This window comes from Cyprinodon variegatus, unplaced genomic scaffold, assembly GCF_000732505.1.
Source record: "Cyprinodon variegatus isolate N-32 unplaced genomic scaffold, C_variegatus-1.0 Scaffold1116, whole genome shotgun sequence".
Classification (NCBI taxonomy): Eukaryota; Metazoa; Chordata; class Actinopteri; order Cyprinodontiformes; family Cyprinodontidae; genus Cyprinodon; species Cyprinodon variegatus.
The window spans coordinates 176,651-195,800 of record NW_015151569.1 but is presented as its reverse complement, the minus strand read 5'-3'; the positions used below and the strand labels follow the sequence as shown (position 1 = coordinate 195,800).

The following is a 19,150-nucleotide window of genomic DNA, read 5'->3' as shown; positions in this document are numbered from 1 at the left end:
ATTTGCCTTATTGATTTAAAAAGCACCTGCAATACGTTTGAAAAAGTACTTTCCTTGGTTAAATTCAAAAGGGTGAGTTTTTGCAAGTTCAAATGTTGTTCTTCATGCCTTTAATGGTCTTTTTTTTTATCCCAGTGGCATCAAAAATAGTATCCAAGTGCCAAATATTTTCCTTGAAATTGATTGACCTAATTATTTTGATATGGCGACAAACCTAATGCTTACTAGCCCTGACAAACCTGGATGCTGACAATTACATAACTGCACTAGACCATAAACATGACATAATGTTTTGCTTGTATCATTCGATGCCACACCAAAGATATCTTGCAATAAAAACAGAATCTCTGGCTTTAATTTATGAATACGCAATAAATCATAAAATCTGACCTTGGATTCCAGCTAGTGTGCTGAAGAATTATCTCGGAAGGCAATCCCTATCACATTGGAGGTTATACATCACAGCACTCCCTATTGTAAACAAAGCACCAAATTACATTTAGCTGTAACTGAGTAAAAGGTTTACCTAGAGTCTGGTCATGAACATAGAGCTCCCTGATGCCTAGCTCAGTCAAAGATTTGTCCAGCGGTAACTCGTGGCGACTGATGGCGTCTTTCAGGAGAAGGACATGTGCAGCATCAAAATCACACTTGTCACATATGGCTGGAATCAAAGCCTGGAGCGGGACCAGTGGGTTGACCCGTACCACAGCTTTCTGGTTGCCGTGGTAGTTCACCATCAAACGCACCGTTTTCTGAGACACATAGAAGACAATGACAGAATCAATTAGTTTGTAAATTCTGATGTACTGATCAGATAAAAGCCTTATTAAGCAAAAAATGTGTAAGTCAATGGGCAAAGTTAATCACACAGCTGAGCTGCAGGAATTTTTTGAAACAATGAGAGTGGAGATGAATACACAAAAACAGTTGGTTGCACTTCTTTGACAAGAAAATGAGCCAGTTTTTAATGGAGGAATTTCAGCAACACAACAGAGAAACCTTATAGATGTAAAAACCTAAAGGATCCAGCATGTAGTCTACTGGAGCAGTAACTTGCAATGTAGCTGCAAAGTTCGATGATGGTATCCTCTAACATTAAACCTGGCACCCCATCAAGCTGCATCATTGTTTTTTATCTGTTAAAGCAGCATCACCTAAGGCTGAACGATTTTGCCAAAAATTAAAATTGCGAATTTATTTTGATTTTCCTTTGCACTTTTAGATGCCCCTCCGCCAGGCTTTTGGTTTTTAACAGCTTGCTTTAACAGAGTCCATTGGGACAGGACTTTACTGAAACTATTGTTTGAAAAAGTGTTTACTTCTGCTTGCATGCATGGATCTGTGTGCTAGCTGCAAGTTTCTCTACCTTCATGTTTGGTGACAAACCTAATTCAAGGGTTTAATCACCACCTAAATGGCTGAAGGGAGAAATCTAGTGTCTTACTCTTGTTCAATATAGTGTGATTAAAGATCAGTGCCTCTGCAATTTGAAAATTGCGTTTTGTAAAATTGCAATTATATCACAGATGCAATTAATTGCCCATTCCTAGCTTCATCGCATCTTTCTTCCTTCAATTATCTGTACATCACAAACACAAAGTCTCTTCATTACTGACTCACTAACTCTGGCACAGTGTTTAACAAAAAGGAAGGTGATGGAAAAAAAACTTCTTTTTCTATTAAGATCTGCATACATAGCGCTGAGTACCTTCCATACAAACACATCAAAATCAAATATTTTTGACTAAGGTTATTTCACCTAAGTAGACAATCATCACTGCATACAGCATATACACAGGTTAATTTTACTATTATGAGGAATGACTGGTGAAGTAAAAAATAAATGTTTTTTGTCCTCTTCATGCGACCTTTAATGAAGCGGGTTGAAAACTACACTTCTTGCAGAAAAATAGCTTTTCCTAGTCTGCGGGGGGCCAGTTTCTATCAGCTGGCAATGCTCAATGATGCTTGTATGGAGCAAAGACTGGATCCTGTAGTCTAGTGCAAAAGACAAGATACTGTAGCTGAGATTGTAGAAGTTTCCCTGGTTCCCATTGAAAGGTATTACAATACACCACAAATAGCATGTGTCCACCCTGATCCCTGTCCAACTGGATCACGCAGCAGTGGTTGAAGGGAGCCCAATTGGATGAATCATGCTTTTTTTTTTTACATTTAGACAGTCAGGTGCATGTTTCTCATCTGACGAAGTGGCAGAAGCAATGTGAAATTTTGGGTATTACTCTGACAGATGCCATGTTTGCTGCAGAACATGTGCTGTAGCCTCTTTCAACAGGATAATTAACCCTGACAAGGAGCAAACTTTGTTCAAGAATAATCAGAGAGGTATGATGGGCTTTCGTCTCCAAATTACTCAGAACTTAATCGTTTTGAACAAATGTGGGAAATGAGAAGATCAAGCATATTCAAATAGACAGCACAGCTTCCAGGTAGGGCTGGGAGATATTAAAATAAAATATTTTCAGCATAATGGGTGTTTTATAGCAATAAGGATAAAAATTATAATAAAAAAAATAAAATAACTGTAAAGTAGTCTGTCTTATGTAACTGCATGGCTGCGACTGCTTACCAATGCAATCAAAGCCCCACAATCACAAATAACATACACAATTAAATTCAGCTTTTCCGGACACCAGTTATAAAAGGCAGTGTAATTAATATAATTTAATATCTCAAAGTAACTGCATTTAATCATATTATCATTTTTTTTAATGCTCCAAGGGACAAAAATGGTAAAACATAAAAATTATGGCTATTCACTCGGTTTCTGGAGATTTTAATGATAACTGATTCTAATTTATCGTTTAGACAATAAATCAAAATTCTTATCAAACAAAAAATCATCACGATATTGATAAACGAAACGATTAATGCCCACCCCTACTTCAAAGACTTTTAGGAATTGCGTCAAAAATAATTGTCCCAGATGATGCAGTTCAACCAGTAATGTCATGGCTGATTGGTCTATCTCAGCCGAGGGGTGGGTGGGTCTGATTGTCAGTGATGAACAGGTCCAATGGGTGAAGAGATAAAACAAAAAATGACTGACAGCAGTTGCTGCATGAGTACTGGCCTCTGGTCTGAGGCCAGGTGGGGTCAAAGGCAGACAGAGCAGCCAGTGAGCCCTGAGAACAGCAGAGAAATAATGCATGGTAACTAAAGGTAAGGGAGACATTAAATATTCAAGCTGCTGAGGAGAGTTAAGGAGAGGAAGAGAAAAAGGCACAAGGAATTAAACAACTAAGGAGCACAACAAAACATTAAAAATAAAAAAAGCCAAGATGAAATGTGAATCACATATATAGAGGTTCCACTCAGAGAATGCAAAAACAGAAAAAAGATAGTAAAGTGACTCCAAGGTAAAGGCCAACTTCCAAGCAACCATCTTCCTACCTTAGCATGAGCCCTTACAGGTTTCACTGGCCTTGCCTTCTGCCAGTGGTCATTGGTACAAAGTAGACAGGGGACAAATATTACATGGCGCCTTCAGGCAGCAGAAAGCATATAAATACCTTGAGGTATTATTACAAAATGTTAGAAATTTTTAACTAGAATATTTTACTGATTAACTGATAGTCATTCATACCTGACAGAACAAAATGAGATCACTCTATGGTTTTCCTTTGTAGTTATCTTTTACTAGCATCCCTGGTTTATTTATAAGGGAATTGTCTATGGCCATAATGAAGCATACATGTATCTTTTTATAAACTTATTAATGATGACAATTAATGCAGTATGTTTTAAATGACCCCCAAAGTACATCACAACATGGAAAATCCAAATTGACCAGAATCGGGATTCCTGGTATCTTACCTCTGGCGCTTTAGGAGCCGGTCTGCGCGTCACTTTCTCCTCCACCACTTTCTCCTTGATGAGCACACAGGCCACATTGAAGGAGCCAAGCAGGGCGTTGGGTTTGAATCCCAAAGAGTGACCTTCAGGTGAAAGCAGCTCCAAGGTGTGCAGAGATGGGTTCAGACGGTGGCGACCGCATAGGTCGACCAGTAGATCCATCAGAGCTTTACTGGGAGATGAGAAAAGAAAAAGGAGTGAAAGCGTGTGGGTATATCGGTGGGTGTGTGTGCGGACAGAATATTGGGTTACAAATCCTTCCTAGCTTCGGCTGCACAACAAAGACAGGATCCTCTCTGATACTTTAAAAGCAAGCATAATATACGTTCGTGTTTTTTAATCTGCAGTAACTTTTGCCTCTCTATTTGAAAATATATGATGTGAATGGAGTCCGTAGATAAAAACTGAAGAATATTATTCTAAAAAACAAGTCATTACAAAAACTTCAACCATTACATATTTTCTTTTCCTTTTAAACAATATTTAAATGCTTTAGTAGGACTTGTCAATAATTCAGATACCCCTTTTACTATTTAGTCAGCAAAGTTCATCTTTAACATATTCTAGCAACGGGAGTTTAACCAAGAGTAGACAACATTAAAAAAAGATCTGAATATGTCCTTTGCTTTGTGACTCAGTTGGAGAGAGCAGGTGATGATTAGGTCAATAGCACCGCTTGTCAATCTTCAGGTAAAGAAAGAAATGCTCTCCTGTGTTTTGCTGGGACAGCCAGATCAGATGACACATCTGAGACAGGAAACAGGACAAGAAACTTCAATGACGCTTCAGAAAAAAAATCTCTTTCTCTATAGAAAGTGTATTCCATAATTAAGGGTGTAATTAAATCTGGAGGCATGAGATGTCATGATATTAAAACGCTATGGTGCATCTCAGCACAGTAAAGTCTGCTTTGAGAAGCTCTGTCCAGAAACCCATTCTGTCTGCTCTTCATGTCTGGGGCTGCCACCTGCCTGAGATGGAGTGGTGTCACTAGCTAGCTGTGAACACTGTGCTCGTCTCTCCCTCTAAACTTGTCGGTGCAAGCTAGTGCACCAAGCTAGCCTGTCAGAGGTGAATCCGCTCATAGAGGTGGCCAACCCTCCACCACCGGAGCTCACAGTGTAGAAGAACTGACCGGGAGGAAAATGAGGCCGCACTTCCAGAACTTTCTGACCCTGCAGGTGCATAATCTGACTCAAAGGTGGACAACGAGCAGGATTGGGAGCCTTTTAATCCCGGTTCTATGAAATATGAGTGAGTGATGCAAGGTTCTTATGCTGGGAGGAAGTCCCCCTTACAATAGGAGACATCACTTCTGCTGGTGTAGGACTGGCATAATGTAATAGAGCTTCTGAAGATAGAGCTGGGTTTGTGTCCCCACAGTGAGATACCATGTTTCAGAGAGCTGAGATTAATTCCTTAACCTTATTACCCAAACATAAGTTTAACATTTTTTAGCTTAGCCAAACAGGGATTGGAAGGTTCTACTTTGACATAGGATTTTGATTTCATCATCGTCTTTACTTTATCAAAGCCACAAGTAGGTCCATATAAAAATGAAAAAGGAAATATGAGATAATAAAAGATAAGCAAATACCAAAAAACAAAAAGACCAAACTCAACAATGATTCCACGTGCATCGTCTGTCAAGTTATAGGGTGGTGCATTCTGTAGGATCTGCTAAGCTGCACATACATTTTTTTTTTTACAAAAGGTGATGGATAACAGGAATATGTCTATAAAGCTTTAGCTCTCTCCAGTTGTTTTTTTGAATTCCTATTTTCCTAAAGTTTGCCTTCTGAAATAAAAACATCTACAGTTACTCTAGGAATATATACTTAAGTATTTAAAGTTTTATAACACAGATTAAGCAGATGACATCATAGCTGGCAAGATACTATCAGTTAAAAAGTAAAGAGCAGAGCCAGAGTAATGTATTATGTAATGTTAAAGGTTTAGCTTGAGAATTAAGAAACTGGACCACAAAAATCAGAAACTTTATAGCGTTTCTTTGTCAAGAATAATTTTGCACATAAGGGGCTGGGATGCCCCTGGTTTTTATTGTGGTGTGTTGAATGTTATTTACCCTGTGCCGTGTTTAGCATCAGAAATTAAGGCAGAAGTTAAAAAAGTAAATTATGTAACAGATCTGATTTGACATCTTTACAGGGACATCAAACCATTTTAGGTATAAAAGAGATCAGCATCAGCTCGACTCAGCCAATAAACACACAAACCCTGTAGCCTTTTACCCTTTTACAATAGGCTGTCAGCAGTTCTCTATATCGTTGTAGACGTTATGCCAAAACACATCTCTAAAACAGCTTGAACATTTAATGCTCAATACTTATTAGACTTTTTGTTCACCAAAAAGTTTAAATCATTACACCTGTGCAATTTTGCTTTTACGTCATCTTCAAAGAAACATGATTGTGAAAATGTAACATTTACTTTAGGGAGGGTTTTTAGTGGTAAATGGCAACAGTAAACCAACTAAACATCAAAATAGTAACCATGCTGCTTCTGTTGAGGTTTAAGCTGGCCTTCTTTCAGCATAATAGCTGAATTAACCCCAAATCAACTTTGAATTTCCCACACAAATTTGAGGTTGTTCTAGATTTATTACAGATCCATATTAATGACAGATGTAAGCATAGCACATGTTATAATAAGCATCATCCAGAAGGAATTGATGAGCTTTCACTCCTTCTAAAGAACATTTGGAAAACAGTAGTGTTCTCAGATTAATCGACGGGCTGATTTATAGGCCTGATTTTAGTGTCTGGCTCATTAATAGACATCAGCCAAAACGTGGCTGATATTAACCTTTTATAGGGCAAGTTAGCATTTTTGATCACTTGCCTTACAAATGGAGTCCCCCCCATCCCTCAGTGAGGTCTAGATGCCCAAGATCTATATCCAGCCATTCAGCAAAAATAAAAGCTAACAATTCAAGAAAAAAAGGTAAAAAGCTAATTGAAAAGTTAAAAAGTAAAGTTAAAAAGTTAATACGCCAAGTTAACCATTATATTTAGGTTTATAAACTAAAAAATGTAAGTGCTGGTATCAGCATTAATGCCTCCAAGGTTATTTTGGACCAAAAAAATTTGTTTCTTTCACTCTGAGAGTGTTTTTCATGAATTTCTTATAACTTTTGTCATTTTTCTTAATATATTCAGGCAAGGTGTTTCTTGTTATTACATTGTCATTCATTTTATCCATATTTTTTAGGTAACACAGGTAATAGGTCTTGTCCTGGATTCCAATAACACTATTGGCTTGAAATTCTGATTTTCAAAGTGTTTCACTGAGTGCCCTATAAAGGGTTAAAATTATATTTTTGTTGCAAACAGCTGAAAGAAATTTCGGCCGCATTCAACACTTCAGCACCAGTAAGGCAAAGAACACCAAAGTTTTGAGGCAATATCTAAATCAGATCCACAAAAATGGATTGTATTTACAGTCTTATTTTGACATTGCTCAAGTTAAAGTAGCTCATTTTAATTCTTTGGTTTTATTTTGAGGGCACGTCCCACCGGAAAGAGGCCCAGTCGGAGACCCAGGACAAGCTGGAGGGCCTATGTTTCTTGGCTGGCCTGGGAGCGCCTTGGGATTCTCCCGGAGGAGCTGGCCCAAGTGGCTGGGCAGAGGGATGCCTGGGCCTCCCTACTGAAGCTGCTACCCCCGCGACCCGACCCCGGATAAGCGGAAGAAGATGGATGGATGGATGGATGGATGGATGGACGGACGGACGGACGGACGGATGAGTTCTATTTTCTGTTTCTTTGTCTTGAATCATATTTTTGGTTATTATGAGAATTTAAGCTGGACTTCAGTTGGAAGTATATCCATTTTCAGTTTATTTTTTCATATTCTGTCTGATGTATATCAGATAGCAGCCATTATATATCAGATATTGTTTTTTTAAGCTCCTAATATCAATATCAGTCTTCAAAATCCCATATCGGTCGGGCTCTAGTTCTCAGTGCTATTGAGAAAGCAGAAGGCACTTGTAAAACCTACTCTTCTTTAGAAAAAATTAAATTTTCTATGACATCCACAGATCAGGACATAAGATGCAGTAGATGCCTAAAGAGTTAAAAAAATAAAGTGAAATTATTTACAAATGAATTGTGCCAAGACATGAGGCAAGGGGGGATATTTGCTCATCATGAGGAGGGTTTCTCAATGGACAAAGGCCATCTGAGTGTAAGTTCATAAAGGAAGATTTCTGAAACCCCATCCATCCATTTTCAGGCAGACTTAATTCCAAGTGGGGTCGCAATGGTTGCTGGTGCCTATCTCCAGCTGTCTATGGGCGAGAGGCGGGGTACACCCTGGACAGGTCGCCAGTCCATCACAGGGCAACACAGAGACAAACAGGACAGACAACCATTCATGCACTCACTCACACCTGAGGAGAATTTAGAGAATCTAATTAACCTAACAGTCATGTTTCTGGACTGTGGGAGGAAGCCGGAGTACCCAGAGAGAACCCATGCATGCTCAGGAAGAACATGCAAACTCCATGCAGAAAGACCCTGGGCCGGGAATCGAAACCAGAAACTTCTTGCTTCAAGGCATTTTCAAAAATGTAAATCCTTTTATTGTCCCACAACGGGGAAATTAACTCTCTGCATTTAATCCATCCCCTTGGGGATGCGGTGGGCTGCCATTATGTGGGGCCCGTGGAGCAGTGTGGGGTTTTGCTCAGGAACCCAGAGTGGATGCCGTGGGGATTGAACCAGGTACTTGCAACCTTCACAAAGCACAAGCACACTGCTCTAAACACTAGACCAACACTACCCCTGCTCATCTGTAATCCTCTGACCTTTTAATTAGCTGAGAGATATCATCTCAAAAATGAACATAAAAATATTACTAAATTGTAGCATGTCACTTATATGTAATCAGTTAGGTAGGTAGAGGAGTAGGTAGGTACCTTTTTTACTTGTAAGAAGTGTAGTTTAGCTAATAAATGTCTGATGTTTTTTTTTTTTTCATATTTTATCAAAGACGTCCCCAATTTTCAGGCTCAGCAGAGAGAACCTCATTAGGCAGTGCATTAGCAGGTCAGCTGACCGCCCTCCAGGGCAAAGACCTGCAAACAGACTGGCATGCGTCCCATTCACCATACTCCATAAAAACAGAAGGCTATTATATTATCGTGTGGAAGTTTAGCTCACAGGATTTATCTATAGGATGCTAAGAATTCACCATTTATCAGTTTAAATATTATAACACTAGTATTTGTACAACTTGTATCAGCAGTCACAGCCAAGCATTTCCCAAACAAAAGCAGGAGAAAGGCAATGTAACTGAACAAATACCACTGGATTCAGGGAGATTAAATGTGTGTGAGTGAGTGAACTCTCACTGGACTCACCTTCCATCCTCGGTTTCAGAAACCTGGTACCCCCCCGGTAGAGTTAGCTGAAAATCTACAGTGGGCCTTAGAATGTTCTCCTTGACATCCATGGCTGACATCCCTCCCCCATCAGGTACAGGGTTCCTGAACAAATGACGGGGAGCGGGTTGGGGGGCCTGTGGTGGAGATGGGGCAGGAACTTTCATTCTCCTCCTGCATGATGACAAATCAAAGATACATTAAATATTAGATAATTAGATTTTTTACTGTTAAACCTGTTTTTTAGAAGTTGAGTATTCATTAAATTATTTGCTTTTATTTCATGTAAGGCAGTTTTGTTTCTCCTGGGTTTAGTCCTGGTTACATAACAACCCAGTCTTGTGAATGGATTCCACTGTTACCGCCTCAGGAGCAGCCTGAATACCAATGACATTTCTTTCCTCTGTATTTCTCTCTTTGGTGCAACACTGGCCTGCATTAATATTACAGCATAATAAGGGAATCATTTGTTTGGTTATCAGTGTTGTATAATCTTAAAATAGCTGCTTCTCCCACATGACACTAAAGTGACTCAACAATAAAAATCTTATAAATCTTTTCTGCAGGTTCTCCCTCCCTACCACTCCTCCAGCATATCTATGGACTTCACAGGTGACAATTAGGCTATGTTCCCAGTACAGGCCTTAATGCCTTCGGTTTAAACTGTTTGCACCTCTAAGCTGATACACATGAGAACAATAAGAATTGCAGCACAACATTAAACCAGAAGATATAAGTATCATGCTTTAGGTGCACAGCAGAAGACATTAATTGTGTCAGCGGTTCCCTTGTGGGACCCTCCATGAATAAAAGAGTGAAATTCGTTATTGTGGCTTTTTGGGGGAGATCTGTCTGACATTCAGCACAGCAGGCTGTTTGGATGTGGGGAACCATGTAGAAATATTAAAAACTTAACAGAAACCAAATTGATTCAGAACGTTTTTCGTGTAGAGGTCCAATTTAATCAGGTATGGAATTGCAGAAGAATTTTTGCAATCCAGTGCACTGGACTGCAGCAGACTCAGTCAGATCATCACAAGCTTGCTAACCATGATAGCATTCAAAAGCTTTCTGCTGGAGTGTGGTATAGAGATTTTACGACATGAAGTATACCCCACATCCAGATGGCTCCTACGAGTCTTTCAATTATGCTTGAATAAAGTTTGTCTGTTTATTAATGAGCCCTAACGTCTGGCTGTCCATCCATTGTTTAGTACAATCCCAGCTCCTGTCTGTTGTAAACTGATGCGATTTCCTGCTGCGTAAAGTTGTGATGAATGAAATGGAAAGTGACGTCACATCTGCTCTGCCTTGGTGGCTCCCACTGGAAGGTTAAGATACAAATCAGATTCAGGACCACATATAAATGTGGTTCAAATGTGACTTGGAAAAAGTCCACTAAATTCAAGATCTGAGCTTGCTTCCCACTTGCTTTAAACAGCCTGACCCGATCACTTGACCCTAAAAAAATCTGATACGGGGGCATATCTCTTTGCTGTGGGAACAGGGCCACACTTCCTTCCGATCGTATTTAAAAAAGCCTCTTTAAAATCATATTGCAGATCCTGTTTTTGGAACGAACAAAAGATTTAAAACAAAAATACATAACAGTAAATTAACCTAGTCACACATATAGCTTTAGTAGGCAGAAAGCAAGCCTGGACTGGTCACCGGTATAGAGATATACAAAGGGTTGGAAAGTTTATCCTTTCACTGCTGTAATTTTCCACCATTAATTTCAATGAGGCAAAATAAAGAACATTCAGGAATCACTTTTAGCATCAAAAAACCTACTAGCCTTAGATCTTTCATATATCTGTTGAAGAAATGTCTCAATCAGATCAAATATGTCAACACTGAAACTTGTACAGCTTATAACACTCAGCACATTTGAAGCAGCTTTTAGTTTCCTTTCTTCACTGTTTTAAATATGTTTCTCTGTAATAGTAGTTTTACAGATATGTGTCTTGATTGCGTAAAAGTCTCATTTTACTTTTAGTGTATTATTAGCCAACAGACTCTCCTACCAGCCAACACCTACTGAAGTTCAAAGATCATATGGCTTTGTTAAAATCAACTAAAAATACATTCCAGCAGCAAATAAAAAAATATCTAAGGCAAAATGTCAGACTATATGTAGCAACTATAATTATAGTTATATGAAAATATTACTATGTATAAAAAACTACCTTGTGAGACATGTTATCAACATTGAGTATTGATACCACAATCACCAACACAAAAAAAACAGCAGATCAAACATAAATCAGACTCTTCTAAATGACATGTTTCTATGGTATATGAAAATAAAAAGTACCTCTTTTCCATCTGAGATAATCCTTGAGGTATAATATCCACAGACTGATATTCTGGATAAATCTGGACTGTCACAAGTCCTCAGATTTAGTACACTCCTTAAAATCTGTTTGCTTGTCTTTCATGGTCCAACCCAGGGCTGTAAAATTCAATGAAGTCTGTTGTTGTTCTGCCCTGTGCAAAGCTAATTGTATAATAGAAAAATAAGAATGCGCACGAGCATAACAGGGAGCGGACTCTAACCTGGCTAAAGTTAAAAATTAACAGGCTAACTCTGACCTATTGGACAGAGTGTTATTAACCCATGCAAAGCAGAGAGCGGCTGTGACATGAGAATGACAGCCTACACTTAGAGTTATGACATCATTTATTATAACCCACTTACAAGCCAAATTATAGTGTGGATCTTTTTTTAATATATTATAACATACAAAGACTTTAAATAGTCAAATACTTTAAACATATGGGTTACCCAACAGAAACATGGTATGATGTTGTTTTTATAGTTATTCTTTTTAATGTTTAGGGAACTGTAAAGGCAGTAGGATTTGAAACCTTCCCGGTGGGTCCTGATCTTTTAGGTAAACAGAACCAGGCTCTGTGGACCTGTGAGACTGGGCCTCAGCCAGACTCAGCACAGTGGGCTAGTATCCTCTACTCCCTCTCTTCCTAGGAACATTTCACTCTCTCTCTCTCTTTTCTTGAACATAGACAAAGAGGCCTTTAGGAACAGTCTTGTCTCCCACAGAGCAGGAATCACCTTAAGCAGTGAGAAAGATGAGGAGAGCAAGCGAAAGGTAAAGAAGGAAACTGCTCTGCAGCAAGGAGGCAGTAAGTGCTGTGATATTGCAAGGACTTGGTTACAAATTAGTTTTCAGCCATTTTCATCCCTTTCTATGCCCTAACCCTGACATTAATCCTAAACCTAACCATTACAAGTGCATACCCTTACACTAACCTTAATCTAACTTAACCTAAAATAGATACAGGGACCAGCAAAAATATCCTCTTTGGTATAAATGTCCTTAATCAGAAGAGGAAATAGGAAAAATAGAAGCACACACATACACAGTGAGTTGTGTTTTGCTATCCTTATGGGGAGTTAAGGCTGATTTAAGCTCAGAAACCAGGTCGTCTGCGTGTGTGTCGCAGTCAAATGTGACCCCGCCCTTTCTGCAGACACTCTGGTGCACCTCTCCAAAAATGTAGTTGAACGCAGACAGTGCAGCAGACAGGAGGCATCTGATTGGTTGAATCTACATCTGCTGTACCCTATGCGTATTTCCTGTTTGGTACCTTACTGGCTTGCTTTGTTTGTATGCCCGCCATTGTGGAAACCGACTCATGAAGTTGGACCAGCTCAAAGAGCAAGGTGCGCGAAAGCGCTGGGACCCTTTTTTCACCTGGATCCCCGCTCTCTTTCACCTGTCTCTTTCTGTAAGTCCCCTCAATGTATTATATTCCTTGGAAATTATCCCTACACTGTCCCAAAGTATGTTCACACAGGCTGCTAATGGACCTTTCAAAACCAAGATGTTCTTTTTACCTGACTAAACAGCATTGATAAGATACATTTCTACCTCAAGTTCATAAATAAAACATCTTTATTCTAACAAGATTATGTTTGTTAGGATTTAAGAAGATTTGGTTTTCGTATACTGGATTAATTTTCACCTGTTTAAACATTCATTTATTATAGACACAGACACAGGCACAACTTAGGGTACTTTGAACTTGATATTGACCAATATTTTTTACTCCAATGCAAATTATTTTGACATTAGTCTATAGATATGTGCTTCCCATTTTCTGGGGACAATCTTTAAGCCAATATTAACCCCTCTTCCCCCATTTATATGATAAACATCACAGACTGACATTAATTACTTGTTCACCTTGTGATGCCTGTGCCTCTGATTACTGTCTTTGTGGTAAAACTTGATATAAAGTATATCCACAATATAGTGTGGATTCAGGCAATGTTAAAAAAAAAAATCCTCAAAACTTCAAAAATAAGTTTTTAGCGACAGAGGGTAGGCAACTCAAACGATGATGTTGAGCCCAGAATGTAAGGTATGCACGTTTTAACTGTGAGGGACAATTTACGAGGGGCTAAATATAACAAACCTTATCAGCTGCTACAAAATGGCGGGTTAGGAACACATATAAAAGTCCCTCATTAGTCGGTGTATATTTTTTGTCATTTTCCTTTAAGAAACTGATAACTATTTGATTTCTTTGTTTTGAAATAGGAAAATGTAAATACAGAAACCACAAGAGGAACAAGATGTTATGCAAGAAAAGATTTTCAAATCGTGTGTCTCAGGAGATATGACTTAGTCCCAAAACTGTCAGGTTGCTGGTTTAACCACCGGCTTTAACCGATCTAAGGTTGGGTGTTTTGGGCCAGACATATTCCTACTTTGCCTTCTTTTGGTGGTCAGATGGCGCTGTGGTACGGACTTCATGGTGGCCTTGCTTCTGTCAATGTTCTACAGGGCTGCTGTGGCTCCATTGTAGCGTGCTCTATATCAGCATGTGAATCTGTGAAGTAGGTAAAGCACTGTCCATTTTATCCCTTTTCATTATAAAATCTCTACACATTTCTTGCTACTTCACCTACTTGATTTCTGTGGATGTCAAAAAGCAAAGCTAAGTAAGGTTCAAAAGAAAATGTATTCTAAGCAAAAGCCTTATGTTACCCTGCCAAATTGTGTGCTCTTTTAAAATAAATGACAAAATCAGGTGTAAGAAAAAGGTGTTAAAAATTGTTTTAAAGCAATTTCATATTTCAAATTGCTTTTAAACAAGAACAAAAAAGGACCTGTTTTAAAGCCATTTAATATTTTGTTACCGGAAAGGAAAATAAACTAAAATTTTACTCATTCATTTACGATACAAATACAGCAATGTTTTGTATCTTAAATTCAATTTTTGTATTTTAAAATACTGACCCTGAAATTCACAGAAAAACTCAGATACAGTAGATGTTGAACTGAAGCACTAGCATCTCAGAGCAAAACCTTTCCCAGATAAATTACTTGTCAGATCGTTATAAATTACTGTTCTTTTGAATATGCATTCCTTAAAATAGAGAAATTAAATGTAAATAAGACTTGGCTTACTTGGCCATTTTGAGTGATAGTTTAGAGAGGGGCTGACTGTTTCTCAATTCAACTATAACTGTAAATTTCCAGGTAAAACAGGACAGACATTGATAAATAAAAGATGTTTCTTGCAATTTACTTTTAAAAATATTTGAATAATGTGTACAAATTTGGTAATGATGCTTGAGTACAACAATTAAAAAAAACCTTAGCGATTTTACTTTGCTTTTAGAGAAACTTCTCACTGTATTTAAGCACTTTTCCTGACTCTTTCTTTCTCTGCTTCAGTCTCCAGACCTTTTTGCAGCCCACCACTTCCCAAACATTTGGTCCAGGTTAACTTTGTAAATATAAAACTATGTAATTTAAATATTATTAAAAAGTCATAAAAATTTTGTTATTCACATGCTAAAAGTGACACTGATTTTCTCTCAGGTAACCTTGCATAAAAGGATGTGGACAACAATGGCAAAACAATATCAACAAAACCCCAAACTCTACAAAATATAATTATATTACTTAGTTAGTAATCTGTTATTTTGACTGGATTTGGTTAAATTATTAATCATTTTGTTGATCCAACAGTCAAAAACCTGGTTTTAAGAATTTTTATCTCCTGGTTGAAAGGTATGCACACCAGTATAGGTGCTAAAAAAACCTTGAAATGTAATAATACAGCATCTTTGGCAAAGGTTATAAAAAATATGCAGAATACACTAGATAAGTATTACAAGGATTCATAGGTTTATCACAGCTATAAAGATTGTTTTCTTAGCCTTGGACTCTCAGCTCCACCCATAGTTAAAAAGAGAGGACAGGAAAAAAAATCAAGTGAACACATGCTCTAAATTTTGCAAAGTTATTTTGCCTTACCTTCCATCATTTCGATCTTATAGTTTTTGTCCTGCCAGTCCACTTGGTACCTTAATAAGTTGTGTTATCCTTTTTTAATTGACTAAAATCACTATTAAAGGATGGGGAGCATTACCATCTTCTTGTAAAGCAAACTGGCCCCAACACAGTAAAGGCAATCAGACAATCAGAACATGACACATTAAAACTACTTACAATCAGCAGGATGAGTTACAACATGTGCTGATAACCACATAATAACCTGCATGATTTAAAACTCATTAAGCACAACTTTGTTGCTGACATCCTGTGTGGATACAGTCAGGTTTTGGCTAAATGATTAACTGCAGTAATCATCACTTTATCTTCGATAATCAACTGATTCTCAAACAGACAGGTGAGAAATTTAACTACTAAAACAATACAATAATCTCTGTAATCAGAGTAAATTGACAAATAGCTTTGATGGGCTGACTACCTGTTGTAAGGTTTATTGTTTTATTACAAAAATGGTGGTTGTGATTTGGACTCTCAGTACCACCTCTCCTTGAACGGGACACTTATTACAAAACCCAGAGATAAACCTTAGTAAAGGGTTCTGTAGGAAAACTGTACTGAATGATGAGAACATTGGTGGTTTTTGTTTTACTACCACATTAACTCTGATAAGTAAGACATCAACTTGAAATCAAGAAAAGCTTTTCACAGCACAATTTACTAAATATATATAAGTAGTTATTTTTTTGTTTTTTAAGTACATAACCAAAACAGCTAATGTTCTTTTGTGTGTATTGGGGTCAATGGTTTTACAAGAGGAGTAAAGACAAGTAGCGACCTACAGTCAAGGTTACCACTAGTTCCCAATAAGGCCCCATTAAGACAAAGCTGGGTTTGAGTGTATACCACCACCAAGGTCCAATCGGGATTTATCAACCAGCCCCAAGACTTCCTAAGCTTCAAGCTGACCCCAGTGGTGTCTCCGTCATGAGACCCCTACACACATAACTGGCTATAAACTGATTTGTCTGTGCTTGTGTTCAAACTGTCCACTAGAGACTGAAATTTTTTCGGGAATCCCACGGGTCACGGGATTCCCGTGGGATTCCCGTGGGATGGGAGTCAGTATTAGTAACGTGATTGGGACGGTACAGGATTAAACATTAACGGGAGCAGACGGGAGCGGAAGCAAACCAATAGTAACTAAAAAAAAAACTAGGATCGATGCCAAAAAATAAAATAAAATAGAAAGAAAAAAAATCCAGTACTGGCGCCACCATTTTGTAGTTTTTTTCCTTGAAGCCTACACTATAATGCGAGTCAAAAAAACTACACGACCCAAAAACCAACAGTGCTTCCGCTCTGAGTTTTTCACCCGCGCTCAAAAACAACAAGAATGGGAGTGGTGCAGGAGTCATTCTGAATGGGAGTGGGACGGGACAGGATTTAGATTTCTATCTGGCCCGGGATCGGGACGGGACACAATTTTTTTCTGTGGGAGTGGGACGGGACAGGAGTGAAAATCCACTCCTGTCAGTCTCTACTGTCCACCCAAACACCGACCCCAAGATAGTGGACTTTATAGAAAACTGACAGTTTTGTCATATGACCACTACTTTTCCCTTCCCGTTGCCTGTGCCATCTCTGTTCTCTGTCACCCATTCCATGATACTTTGCAAGGACAGTTCTTGAAAAGCATTTTGGGATATATCTGCCCCTCTAGTAACCATGGATGAACAGTAAATTTTTTTAGTCAACAACATTTTCATTCAGCTGTGATTTGGACACTGGTAACAATGGCATGACCCCTATATAGTGCTCTGTACCTTATTCGACTTTGTGCGGACAGAACCTAAGTCTTGTTTCAGTTCATAGTGAAGGAGGATTGGAGAGATACATTTCTTTATAGAGCCAACAAACTGAACACATTCTTCACAACTATAGCTTTATTCCAGGAACACACTCAGCATCATCTTATCACACTAAAACCTAAACTTTAATCCTGCAGTATCAGCCTTTAAAGAGAAATGTTGTAAGTTTACTGACAAGTATCTTTAAAATAGCGTTTTTATTTGACTTTTTATGCCTAAAACATAATTTGTTTAGCAGACTGACACCTCAGTAGTTTAGCGCAGACGCATCTATAAGCCTGTAACCTATTTTCCGTGGTTGTACTTTGGGTCATGTGTTCCCACACTGCTGGTGGATGTGACATCAAGCGCATCTATGCCAAATGGATCCAACCCAGCAAACAATTTAAGCGTTATATTCAAGATGGATTTTGTGTATACTCAGAAGCAACCAGCTCAACTCAGGCAGTAATGCCAACTCCATGTAAGGTGAAAAGAGCAAAAAAAAAAAAAAAAAAAGACCTTGTCCAGTACGAGGGCATGTTTTGAAAATAAGCAAAAGAGTGTTGCGTTCTGTCTTTCGGCCACAATTGGCACTATTATTTAAAAAAAAAAAACTCTTTAACCACATTGTTTCACACCTCAAATGTTTTATCTTCCACCTTGGCAGAAATGCCAGTGCGCCCTTTGTCTCCCCCTCCTATCTGTCTCATAATAAAAGTTGATGGGCAACTTGAGAGACTGAATCAGTGCAAGGCTCTCAGTCCAAATGGAGGTGGCCTCAGATATGTCATGGTCTGTGTGGAGTAGCTCAGATGATCGCTGACTATGCAGCAACTTCTGCAACCTTAGTCTCACCTAGGAAAAGTACAAAATGTTATAAAGGAAGTCCTGTCTTTTTATAGTATAAATGAAAACATATCCAACAGTCAGGGCTTGGAAAAAATCCATGTCAACCGATTGTGATCGACATCTAATCAATATCAACAGAAAAAAGTCTAGAAAGACTAGAAATTCAGTGAATTTCAAACCAGAACTGCACAGCAAGATAGATAGGAAGATAAAAAGATCTAGCCTTTTAACACCTCATGGCCAAGTTAAGAAAAGGTTAGTAGGTTAAAGGTTACTTTGAAACAGGGTTAAAGTTCAAATCTAAATTAGGGCTGGGGAATTAATTGCATTTGCAATATAATCACAATTTAAAAAAGTGCAATTTTCAAATTGCAGAGGCACTGCATTTTAGTCATATTAAATTCAACAATATTAAGTAGCTAAATTTCTCCCTCCAGCCCTCTAGGTGGCTCAAAATATTTAAAAAGTGTTTGCAACCCCACAGAGGGGAAGACAGAGGTACAGTACAGCTAGCATGCAGATTCATGAATGCAAGTAAAATTCGGCACTTTTTCATACAAAGGTTACGGTAAAGTCCGGCAACAATGGAATCTGGACAAGCAAGCTTTCACGGCCATGAAAAAGTGAAACCCTGAGGTCAAACATTGACATGATTGTGGTTAGTGCAAAAGGTCATTAAAATAAAATTGCAATCGCAATACTAGTTGAAAATTATGGCAATTTCTTATGTATGGCAAAAGCCCTAATTAAAATTCTGTCCCATTACTTTTATGTCTGTGTTTGAAACCTATGCTGGTAATGCATTTGCAATCAGTTTTTTTAATTATAAAAAGGTAAGGCTGGGTACCGAACTTCGGTTCTTTTATGGTACCGACCGAAATGCTTCGGTT

General features: G+C 38.3%; 1 protein-coding gene across 5 annotated transcripts in view; it reads right to left on the bottom strand.

Annotated features, from left to right (window-relative positions):
- The window catches only part of LOC107101585 (protein cordon-bleu-like), a 78,659-nt gene that overhangs the window by 42,178 nt on the left and 17,331 nt on the right, over nt 1–19,150 (bottom strand). For 3 of the 5 annotated variants that reach the window (XM_015400549.1, XM_015400552.1, XM_015400550.1), the window contains exons 2-5: nt 9,266–9,460; nt 3,841–4,051; nt 3,418–3,456; nt 527–755 (exon numbers count right to left, since the gene is read on the bottom strand). In XM_015400549.1, coding sequence (XP_015256035.1) covers nt 527–755; nt 3,418–3,456; nt 3,841–4,051; nt 9,266–9,460 — 674 coding nt within the window. The remainder of the gene's footprint in view (nt 1–526; nt 756–3,417; nt 3,457–3,840; nt 4,052–9,265; nt 9,461–19,150) is intronic. The other 2 variants (XM_015400551.1, XM_015400554.1) reach the window with 1 other exon arrangement.